Here is a 12111-nt window from a genome sequence, read left to right on the forward strand (position 1 = left end):
AGCGCCGTTAACCTGGTCACCTGATGTTGGCAGTGCGGAGGAAGTAACGCCGCTCTTCCACCAGCGTGATGCTGGGACCTCGCCCTCAGAGGTTCTCCAAGAACAGAGCAGCTGTGTCCAGGTGAAGATGCTCCGTACCAGCTCTGGATCGGCTACTGGGACCACAGGGGTGGAAGAATAGAACCATTACCTCTTTTCTACCAACTCTGTGCTGCTGAGAGCCCAACATGGCGGAGGGTCAGCGGCTGAAGAAGACGTTTATGCTACTGAAGACAGCGGTAAGTGTGGACGCAGCAATGCCGCCATGCTGTTGCTGTTTTGGTTCAACATCAAATACCTCCGAGCACAGACGAGCATTCTTTAGACCAAACCCAAGCTCACTTCCTGCTCCTCTAATCCCCTCAAAAAAAGATTTAGACAGAAAGTCACAGTTCCACGCCGACGTGTTTTTTTCCTAACAGTTCAGAGCTTCGTGTGAATTTTACTGAAGGTTTTTACTGGTTTGGAGGGGCGGGCCTTAATGGGGTCAGTCTCTAGGGAAGCTCCGCCTCCAGTTCCTCACGCCACCAGCTTTAACGTGACGCCAGCAAAAGTTTCAACAAATTCATTCGGACAAACGTGCCAAAATACAGTTCACGTAAAGTTTAATGTTTAATTGTCTTCACCCCCACCCATCTCCACCACCTCTGCCCGGCCGCCAGGGCTTCTGATCCGCCTGTTTTAACTCCGCCCACTCGTCACTATGACGGAGCTAAACGGCACACGCAAAAATAAAATTAGAAAAAAAAGAAACGCAAACAAATAAAAAATTTAAAAAAAAAAAAGTTCTTTGATTTTTTTCAAGAATGCAGAAATGTCTCTTTCCAGAAAGAAACCCAAATCCACACTCGGGTCCCTCCGCCCGTGAGAGAGCTGTAACCGGCGGATGGAGACGGCAGAGGGAAATAGTTCCTGCATAAAACGGATCACGAGTGCCTTTTCTTTTGCGTGGTTCACATTCTTCTGGAAAGAGAGATCCCTGCAGAGCTTTCAAACCTGCTTTTGTGCCTTTATGAACTTTCACATCAGTCGCATTAATCAGAAGCCAGACTACAACTTAAACTAGGAGACTACTTCAGTTTTCCTCCTCGGGTCCGAAAGCAACATGTGCTGCAGCACAGACCAAAAAACTAGCCGGCAACCCCACCCCGAGGCTCCGCCCGCTCTTCCAGAAAATACATTCTGAAAAAGATGGAGAAACGAAAAGATCGGAGACGCTGAAGGCAACAAGCAGGAGAGCGGACCGAGCCTCAGCCGGACACTTTTGGGAGCGTTTGATGGAAGACGGACGCCGAGCGTTTCCCCACAACGACCTCCAGACTGACAGTAAACGCACAAACAGTGCACACACACACACACAGTAAAGAAAGATTAAGGCCATCGATGGAACATTTCAGAAACTGGGCTCCAGTCAGACCCACGACAGCGCTGCAGGGACGTGTATGCAGACTCGCAGTGATTCCCACGCGCTTCCTTCAGCACGCTAAGCAATACGCTTAAACCCCGACGCAGGACACGCCGAACTCTAACAGGAAGCGTCCGCAGACAGACCCAATCGGCCGCGAGCCCGAAAGAGCCGGACAGGCTTTTAACCCGCGCGCGCAGATTGAAGACGAGCTGACTGCTGTGCAAACCAAAGAGGGGTTACAGCGAGTGCATCAGAGGGGCGGAGTCAGTGACAGCACAGCCTGAGGGTGGAGGTACCCCCACCCTCTGCCCCCAGCTGCTCAGTCGGGTTTCGGCTGGAGCGCACAGCATTTGGGTTTTCCGTGATGTGTAAGGGCCGCTGCAGGAAACAGACAAAACAATCTGGTTTGGTTCTTTTTTACTAAACATTGTCGTGTTGATCAGAAGGCTGCCAAACGCAAACACGTCCTGCAGTTTGTTAGGAAGCCTGACATGTCCGATGTGCTACCAGGAACATTTTCAGTGTGAGGGAAAAATCTCTGCGCTGACGTGGCTGCGATCAGAAAGGTGAACAACACGTGCCAAACACAAAAACACAACCAGTGGAGAGAGGTGGGAGGCGTGAAGAACAGGAGCATCAATTTACAAAAGCTCAGCACAAATAAAGATGGTGGAAGAAGGCCAGCAGACGAGCCGGCGGCGCCGCGTCCCAGACTAAACCTGCACAAACCCTCAGCGGGTTCGCTCGGAATGTGTCGGGATTAGTTTGGGAAGTCGGCCGGGTCTGCGGAGGAGGATCTCCACGTTTCATTTCAAACACACACAGACAGACACACACACACACACACACACAGAGAACATCATCACCGTGTTTTCAAATCAAAGTTCGTTACAAACACCAGATATGTTTGTTGGCACCATCCGGTTTTGGGAAAGATGGAGTAACAGGGGGAGGCGGGGCCGAGGCTTCGCGGTAAAGGATGTTTGTCGAAGGTGAGACGAAGGAGAAGTCCAGCAGGTACTTTTGGGGGAGGGAGGGGAGGGGGGGAGGGGGGGGGGGGTCAAGCTGAGACCGGGTTCGGCGCTGGATATAAAAACCAAAGGCTCGGCTTGATCGGGGTGTGGAGGCGGGTTGGTGGGCGAGGACGTCTACGAGAAACGTTGCTGCAGTCTTGAATATTAAAACTCCTCCTGATCCTCAGCGTCCGGTATGACGAAGCCCTCCTGGAGACAAACGCAGACGGGACACAGTTTTAGGCTCAGCACGAAATGTCACTTCCTGTTTGCACTACAAACCAATCATGTGCCGTGCTGCATTATATCAAATGAAAGTGTGTGTGTGTGTCCAGTGAAGAAGCACTTTTTAAATGTGTTTACAGTCAAAGTGCCGACGTGTGTTTAGGATCCTTCCCGAGGAGCTTTTGGAAGTTTTGGCATCACCTGCGGCCGAGAGCCACAAACCACACCAACGAGTTCAAGAGCGCATTTAAAAAAACAACATTAATCTGCATAAACACAATAATGATACATGTGTGTAAATGAAGCAGCAGCGTGGGAGGCTGGCACAGTGAGCTGCATGCCTCTGCAAGAATCCACAGCAGCTGTTCACACTGCAACAAATGGCACTTCCTGTGAGGAACACGGAGCGCATTTCAGCCAATCAGGTGTGAGGGATGTCTGGTGTGTCATATCTGAGCTGCAGAGTAAAAATGGATCCTCCGGTTCTGTAATTTAGCCACGTGATTCATGAATTATTGAAAGCTAATCACTCACGTCTGTGGCGTAGAGGATGTCGACAATCCTCTGCAGCGTCGGGTCGCCCTCGCCTTCCTTCTCCTGGCAGATCAGCTCGATGTTCCTCAGCTTTCCAAAATAAAAGTCTCTCTCCTTCTCCATGTCCTGGATGGTGGATTTCAGCATCTCCATCTGTGGACGAAGATAAAGACACCTGATCAGCACTCCTCGCCTCACCGTCGTCCTTACAGAGGCGACAGTCTGCCCTCTGACCTCATTGATGAGCTCAGCCACCTCCTCGTCGTTTCCTCCCGTCCCCGCCTTCTTCGCACTGACCGGAGCCACCTTGGGCGCCACCTTAGCCACGGGGGGCCTCTGAGGAGCTGAGGAGAAATTAGAAGGTCAGCGACACGATCAAAACTTCAGCACTTCTAAACCCGTCTGTAACCGTCACCCATCTGAAATCTGACCAATCAGACGAGTCGGCTCTTACCTTGATTGAGGGCCTTTTTGGGTGGTTTGTTGAGGGCTGACGTGGCGGGGTTGGGCGTGGGCATGGCGTCCTGCCCCTGTCTCGCCTCCACGGGGTCGTACTCCTTTCCGTCGTAGTTGGCGTCGAAGAACTTCTTGAACCACTGTACGAACTCGAAGTTATCCTGGAACTTCCCCTTCACCAGTTTGTCCACCGGAATGATCTGGAAGAGACGGAGAAATGGCGCCAGGCTGTTAGCGGCGCTCTGACTGCAGGGTTTACATAAAAACTCAAGTGTCATCACTTTTGTCTCTTTGACATTTAAAGTTCGACGGACATCATGTTAGTCCCACCCTGGACCGACACAGAGTCCCGTTAAACCGTCTACAGCAGCGGAGTCCAACTCCAGGCCTCGGGCGCCGGTGTCCTGCTGGTTTTAGATCTCACCCTGGGTCAGCACACCTGAATCAGATGATTAGTTCACGACCAGACCTCTGGTGGACATTATTTAGCCATTTACATCAGCTGATAACGCCGGCCCTCGAGTCCCCCCACCTGACATGTTCATTCTTTCCGTTTTGTCATTTGCTAGAATGAAATTAACCGTTCAGAACAATCAGACCTCAGGTTTGTTTCTGCACCAGCTCACCACCACCTCTCGTTCCAAACAAGCGCCTCGTCACGAAGAGTCATGAATTCAACGTTCTCGTCTCCGCCCGTCGAGCTGCAGCAGGATCGTCTCTGCAGCTCTTTGGACTGCACACGTCTGAAGCGCACAGAGTTAAAAACCTTCTGGAAGGAGCTCAGAGATCATCCCGAAAGAAACACGTTTGGATCCAGAGGACAAACTGAGCCGACATTAATGAAGCTCAGTTTGCTAGAAAGACCAGAGAACAGGAAGCACCAGAAACAAAGAAACTTCCACTAATGCGAATAAAAGAGACAAAGTCAAACAGAGACTTTCAAAGGTTTGAGGAGCTTTTTTCAACCCTCAAAGATGTGCAGCGAGCCGAGCACAAAGCGAGTCCGGTCTGATTCACACACTGCTGTAAGAACAGGTGTTTGGTTACAGATCACAGCTGTTGGCGAGGGAGCGCCGCGCTCCTCCGCTGCCTTTATGTTTGCACTGTCTTTAAAGCTTTTAAATAGCGTTAGTAAAAAGAAATACAAAGCAAATATGCACGTTCAAAGCTCGCTGGGACATTTCCTGAGCCGCGCCAACATGTCCACACTCCTCTGCTGCTCTAATGGGACCATCACTTCCTGAACTTCATCCTTTATTCATTCGGACTGAGAGCATAAAGTCATCAGGTAAGCGTTTACTGAGCTCAGAGATCGGGAGGGCGCTCATTTGCTCTCAGTTCCAAGAAAGTGGGCGTGGCGTCAGTGGTGGCGTCTTTGTAGAACAGCGCTTAGAGGCCGGGGGTCAGCCGGGATCAGCCGCAATTCCTTGCGTTCACGCTGTACGCAGGACTTGTGTCCTCGCTTCAGCTGAACGACTTCACTGTGGCAGGAACAGCGTAGCATGTAATTAGCTGTGGATTTCCCACAGAAACCAAATCCTCGCTAATCCTCAGAGTGATTCACGTCGCTCAGGCCGAACACACCCCTGCTCCAGTTACGCCAATGCTTCCTGCGGCTGCTTCACAACAAAAGACCATCACTAGGAAACCACAGGAAGGTGGTAATCCTTCATGTTTTAATATGACATCAGTTCACAGCAGCAGGCGTCTCTCTTCATGCTGCGAGGTAAAGAACCAGCGACGTGATGTACCGCGAGCAAAACGGCTTCACGACAGAGCGGTGCGGTCTGCATCCGTACGAACACGATTACAGTCGTCAAACAGAAACGTTTAAACACGTTATTATTATTGTCTGCATCTGTGAAACGGATGATCTCAACATCTGAGGATTGTGCGTCGCCGCCAACAGAAACTCATCAATGAGCATGACTTACTTTGTCGACGCCCATCTTTTTGAAGGCCACCTGCAGAAGCTTGAAGTTGTGGATGTACTCGTGCTCGAGCTTGGCCCCGAACTTCACTTTCTTCAAAGGCACAGAGTTGGGAAACAGCATGTCCATGAACTGGCAGTAAGCAGCACCTGGACACAGGAAACACTTTGACTACAGGCGGAGAGGAAACACCGCGTCAACGGCGGCGTCACACACCACAAGAAATCAAAACTGACAAACTGCACGTTTGATTTTAGAAATAGCTTTAATCGTCTCTTTCCCGTTCGCTGTGTGATGTAACCCACAGTGATAGAAGTCACATGCTAACGCCTCAGGATACGGAGACGAGAAGAGCGTGAGGCCACAGAAAGGTTAGTGTGACTGAATCTGTTCAACGGTGACCTGAAAGGGTCAGAATAGGGTTTGTAGACTAATCTGATCATCACCTGACGTACGTTTAGGTGTCAAATATGAAGGCGGTCCCTCGGCGAGCTGCAGATTTAAGAGAACGGCACAAAGAGTGCTGAAAGTCCTCGCTTACCTGAGCACAGCATTTCTATCTTGGTGAGGTTCATCTGTAGAGACTCGTTGATCCACACGAGCATGTCATGGCGACTTAAGTTGTCGCTGGTCACTGAGGTCGAGTACACGTTCACAGCCATCGTCGGTCACCTGACCACACAGACACACACACACACACACACACACACTTACATGGTGGCCATCACACCGACAGCTCGTCGGGTTGTTACTGTCACTTTAAACCTGCTCGATCAGGACCTCGTCAATGAGGATGACCCGATTAGATAAATCCTCTACTCTGTGGAAACACTGGACTACTTTTTGAATTAATCTGCTGAAAAGTAATTGTTTTGGTTTGTCAAATTTCAGAACAAAGGACATGAAATGCAGTTTGATCACAGTAAACTCAGAATTTCTGTTTTTCAGACAAGACAAACAAAAAAAGCACGACTTCCTGTCCTTTTGTGATGGAAACGGGTGAAATGTGGATCTGAACCGACTCTTTGGCGTTTGCTCGTACTTGCAGGCCCGTCTGTGGCTCTGCGTCAGATAACGAGCTGCAACCTTCGGCCAACATTTAATCTGCCGCTGAGGACGAGGCTGCAGGCACACCCAGATACAAACCTCCCAGATGAGCACAATGTAAAACTCAAAGCATTTTATCTACAGGAGCAGTCGCAGTTTTCTGAGTCAGCGGCAAAAATCACAAACTAAACAGACAGCAGTCCCGACGATGCCTGTTTCAGGTATGTCCTCTGCAGCTGGAGGTCAGTGCTACACAATGTACAGATGTGGTCAGCTGTCACATCTTAAAGGCCAAAACATGTGGTTATTGTAGGAGTCATCTGTAAGCAGCCTTCACACCAAGAGATCCTCTCAGGAGAGGAAGCTGAATGCCATCGATGACCAGCAGAAAATCTACAGCAGAGCAAATGCTCCTGGGCAGGTAGTAAACACTGACAGGTCCATCAGCTGATTTCATTTAGTGACATCACTGTGAATGTTGCTACAAAAACTTGTGTGATTCAGCAACAGTGTCATCATGCTTACAGCTGTTTACAGGAAGCTGAGCAGACAGTGGGCGGAGTCACGTATGGTGAGGTACCAACCAGGTCGTGAAGGTTAATAAACGGACATCTTTCCCAGCCAACAACCATCAGTTGTCAGTCTGAAAGTAACAGTGACGCATTTGTTGGGTTTTTTTGTTTTCCTTATCACAAACAAACCATCTTCCAACATTTATTCAAATATTATTCAAATATCATCTCCAGTAAATGCAGATTAGCATATTTCTCAAAGAAGAAAAGTTGGTTTTATCTTTGCTGTTAAATTCAGATTTTCGTTTTCTTTATTCAGAGGACCAAAAATAAAGTTTTAAAGGTGGGCAGTGGCCCCTGTAGCTGACCAGATGAGGCCGGGCTCCTGAGCTGTGAGGAAGTGACCGTTAGCCACACGCTGCTAACATTAGCGGTGATCAGCAACGTCAGGTCCGCGGCTCCAAGCACCGAACGGGTCAGCGTCCGGCTCCCTGGGAAGACACTGGCCGAGCTCCGCTATCTGTGTTAATATTAGAAAGCTCGGTCATCGGCTAAACGCGCCCACACCGGCCGGCTGAGTCAGTCACCTCCCGGACCTGCAGGCGGTCCCCCCCCCCGCCCTGAAGCACCGCCCGGTTAGCTCCCGTTAGCCTCGGCCATTATTGAGTCAAACCTCCTCGGATAAGAGCCGTTAATAGCGGTTTAAACCGTCACCGTACCGGCAGCTGCCAGAGCTGGAGCTCGGCCCCGGGGTGCCCGGTCCGAGGCTCCGGGATCGCACGGTTCTAGCTACATGCTAACACTGAAGCTAACAGAGCGCGCCGCCGTTATCCAGCCGCTCCGGCCGGCTTCAAACCTACCTGCAGCCGGTTTTCTTTCGCGGTTCTCGAACTTGGAGCTTTTACTCTTCTCAGCGGGAAATGTTTCTCATAAAAAAAAACAACCTGCGCTCGTTTCGACGTTTGTTCCTCTTCTGCTTTTTTCTTCTCTTCCTCACGTCCACTCTGCCGGCAGCGGAAGAAGCGATGCGATGACGTCAATACGTAAAGGGAAACGCCTAAACGTAAGGACGGCGGACGGAAGCGAGACGTCCGAACAAAATGGTCTATGGTGAGGTCATTATTCATAAAAAGGATTATGTTCAATAAATTCATCATTCACGACAAAAACATCCTCATATTATAGGAGCAGCGGGTCAGGTTTACGTCACTCAGTGACGTATCGACATCCCAATAACCATAGTAACATCATTTTCCTCCTGTAGTGACACAGAAACATGTGCACTCCCACCTCCTGCAGCAGCAGGCCTTCACTCTGCTATCACAGGAAGCTGAATAATGGAAGAACAGCCTAGCTTACATTTACATGGAGATTTTAGGAGCTTAACGCCAAATAAAGACCACAAGAGAGAAGAGATGAACTGATTTTACTGAAAAACGGCCACCACCTGAATCTGTTGGTATTAAAGGGCCCAAAGAACCACAGCACAGTCACCGAAATCTTCATCGTCTCAGTTTAAACTTCAGCAGGTCGTCTTCACCGTGTGTGAGCTGCTGCCACACGATTGGCCGATAAGACATTTGTGTCATGGGCAGTTGAAGAGGCGTACCTAACAAAGTGGCAGGTGAGTGTATTTATTTTTGCCTTGCTCTCACACAGCTGCTAAAATCCACCAGGACTGCACACCAAAGTTCCCTCTAATGTTCCTTCTAATGTTTCATGTGTCTGAGGGAGCACACCAACTCCCTGAGCGTCCCTTGGACCACTGTGAGCGACAGCAGACGTGTGCACTGTGGTCACGCCAGCATCCAATCCATGCAAGTTACAGCTTATTAAAATAATCAAATTACAGCATTTACATTTATGTTAGACGACTTTTAATTAACTGCTTTAGCCCACTGACAATGAAAATAAAAAAAAAATCTTGTTCATGACCTGTGCAGCATGTTAACACTACTGGAAGTAAAAATAACTTGAACTCCAATTTTGAAAACACAACTTTCTTTATTTCTTTCTTTCAATAAAGCTCTGACTTGTATTATGAGTCTGTGGTCTGGGAGAGAGTCTGTAACTCTGTCTGCAAAATACAGTAAATAATGACCAATGTTGGGCAGTTAATTATATAGTTACTTCTTCAAAAAAGTAACTGAGTTATGCAAACAACAAAGTTTTTTGCAGCTGTTTACCTAAAAATGCAGCCAAGGCGTTTTTAAACAAACATTTCAAACTATTTACAGAACAATCAGCTGTTCTGCATCAAATCTGATGCCACACAAATTTTTTTTGCCTCATTGTTTTGACACACACAACAAAACTATTGACTACACTACACACTAACTACACAAGATTTGCGCTGAACGTCGCAAATCTCTCACATCTCAAACACTCCGTCACTCCTAAAACTTCCTCCAGTATCTTAACAACTAAATGCCATGTTTTGATTGGTCGACATGGTACATTTTTCCACCAATAGGAAAGGGCGGGGTGTTTTGTTTTTGTTCACAGGCTTTCCAGCGTTTTCTTCCCGCAGTAAATATAAACAACGACAGTATTCAGGAAGAAAAACAAACATTGCAGATATTTTTATCATAACTCTGGTTTTACGTGGCCGATCAACACAATTTAAAAACTGCTATAAAGTCCACACTTTGTCCGTCAGTTGTTCCGTCTGTCCTGCTCACATCTCCAGTGGTTGTACACGTTGTCGTTAACGTGGCTTCACTCCACATCAGCCGCTTTGCTAAAACACCGGCACATAAGGACGCTGTCATAGCCTGTCAACGCTTAGCTGCGTATATACGAATGTGAATCGCATCATTGGCTGGACTAGGTGCAGAGAAGTACACACCCCCATCACCATCAACGGCGCTGCTGTGGAGAGAGTGAGCAGCTTCCGGTTCCTTGGTGTACATCTGGCTGAGGATCTTACGTGGTCAGTACACACAAACAAAACAGTGAAGAAGGCGCAGCAGCGCCTCTTCTTTCTCAGGAGACTGAAAAGATTCGGCATGAGCCCCCGCATCCTCAGGACCTTCTATCACTGTGCCATTGAGAGCATCCTCACTGGATGCATCACCACCTGGTATGGCAACAGCACCGCCTACAACTGCAAAGCTCTCCAGCGAGTAGTGCGGTGCTCTGAACGGATAATTGGAGGTGAGCTTCCCTCCCTCCAAGACATCTACAGGAAGCGCTGCCTGAGGAAAGCGGGGAGGATCATCAAGGACTCCAGTCACCCCAGCCATAAACTGTTCAGACTGCTTCCATCAGGAAGGAGGTTCTGCAGCATCCGGTCCCGTACCAGCAGACTGAGAGACAGCTTCTTCCATCAGGCCATCAGACTGCTGAACACGTCATAGACACCTCAGCTTCACTACTGGAACTTTAACATTATGCACTCCACACTGTATATAAATGCCACTTGTTTTGCACATATTCAACTCTGTATATTTTATATATTTTATTATTATTATTATTATTTATTTTTTTACTATTTAATTTGTAAAAATGTGTATACACACACACACACACACACACACACGTAGGAAAATATTTAGTATACACATCCAGAAATGCATACACTATTATATATTGTACATATATTTATTAGTTTCAGGTTGGCCATTCTTGTATTTTGCTCGTTTGTGTTGTTGTGTTTGCACATCTCTGTTGCTTGTGGGGCTCGCACACAAGAATTTCACTCGCATGTGCTGTGCCAGTGTGCCTGCACATGTGATGTGACAATAAAAGTGATTTGATTTTGATTTGATTTGATTTGACTATGTGATAAGGTGGCATCGTTCTGATCCCATACAGGAGCAGCCAGTCACTGACTCACACTGCAGAACAGAATTGTTAACATATTTACTTTAATTTCAGTTTAGGTTAGAATTTTTTTTTGTGCGCAGAGACCGTGCCATCAGTGCGCAATTGCGCACGCGTCCCAGCGACCGCACACTTCGTAGTACCCGCACTTCACGGGCTACGTGAGGCGAGTACTACGAAGTGTGCGGTCGCTGAATTGGGACACATCTTGTGTCCTCCACTGTGTGTGGCACTCAATGGCTGTGTCCCAATTCAGCGACCGCACGCTTCGAGTACGCATTTTGAGACCTATTACGTCACAGCGACGCGAGGACGGCTGTCCCAATCCGAAGCGTACTCCAAATGCGCCGTCGATTTCCCCAAATATCAAGCGTGGTCCGGTGCACGCTTCGTGGTCCCACAATTCATAGCGTGGCAGTGGGTGTGGATAATTTTGCCGCAAAATACGGCAGAAGGGAGCGGCCAAGAGTGAACTGTCAAAGTACTGAATATGACGTCACTTATTTATGTGCGAATGTTTAATAATGAAGAACATTAAAACATTCCTGTTGGCCACATGTCGGCAAAGTTATGTGACATTAGTGACGTTTGTGCTAACTTGGTTTTAAAGCCTTTACTTCAAAATATCCACCATTCAATAGTCGACCTTAATCCTACAGAGAATGTGGTGATTTGATGGATAATTAAAGTCCGTCATATATCCACAAACACAACAAGCTGAAAGTCAGTGATGCTGCTCGGTTTGCAGTCCTGAACATCACGGCACAAGCAGGATTCTCTCTGATTGTGGAATAAAAGTATGAACGTGTGTTTATAAGTTACACTTGTGTCTGAATCCTGCAGCTTATCACACATTTGATTTCCATGTGTGACGACTGCAAGTGTCCAGAGTGAGGACAGACTGAGGGACCCACTGCTGCACATCATCTGTGAGGCTTTGCAGCCCTGATGATCCACCAGGACAAACTCAGCAGTGTGTGAGGAAGAGGAGGAGGAAGAGCCAGCAGCAGCTGACAGATGGAGAGAATAGACAGACTGTTCCCTGTTTGTGAAGGACTGCTAGGAAAGTTTAACTGTCTGTGCTGAATCAGTCTTATTAGGTAATGTTCACATAATGTGAT

The 12111-nt window shown here is 48.1% G+C and overlaps 1 protein-coding gene across 2 annotated transcripts; it reads right to left on the minus strand.

The window, feature by feature from the left end:
• Nucleotides 1-846: 846 nt before the first annotated feature.
• LOC308406770 (microtubule-associated protein RP/EB family member 1-like) lies at nucleotides 847-8201 on the minus strand. 2 transcript variants are annotated; one of them, XM_080897976.1, is made up of 7 exons: nucleotides 8110-8201; nucleotides 6148-6278; nucleotides 5610-5755; nucleotides 3674-3875; nucleotides 3454-3563; nucleotides 3220-3372; nucleotides 847-2670 (listed from the first exon to the last, which is right to left on the minus strand). In XM_080897976.1, the coding sequence occupies exons 2-7, from the start codon at nucleotides 6266-6268 to the stop codon at nucleotides 2626-2628; spliced, it is 777 nt and encodes a 258-aa protein (XP_080754102.1). In that variant the 5' UTR covers nucleotides 6269-6278; nucleotides 8110-8201; the 3' UTR covers nucleotides 847-2625. The 2 variants fall into 2 exon arrangements, with proteins under 2 accessions (XP_080754102.1, XP_080754101.1); XM_080897975.1 differs by having other exon boundaries at nucleotides 8026-8179.
• Between the last annotated feature and the right edge of the window lie 3910 nt (nucleotides 8202-12111).

Source organism: Rhamphochromis sp. 'chilingali', assembly GCF_963969265.1.
Source record: "Rhamphochromis sp. 'chilingali' genome assembly, chromosome: 12".
Lineage (NCBI taxonomy): Eukaryota > Metazoa > Chordata > Actinopteri > Cichliformes > Cichlidae > Rhamphochromis > Rhamphochromis sp. 'chilingali'.

Bases quoted from the DNA above. Each gene is read 5' to 3' on its own strand.
- LOC308406770 (XM_080897976.1), bottom strand. From the start codon at position 6,268: ATGGCTGTGAACGTGTACTCGACCTCAGTGACCAGCGACAACTTAAGT. The intron at 3,876-5,609 runs GTAAGTCATGCT...CGTCTCTTCCAG, and splicing joins AAAAGATGGGCGTCGACAAA to ATCATTCCGGTGGACAAACT. The intron at 3,564-3,673 runs GTAAGAGCCGAC...ATTTCTCCTCAG, and splicing joins CAAAAAGGCCCTCAATCAAG to CTCCTCAGAGGCCCCCCGTG.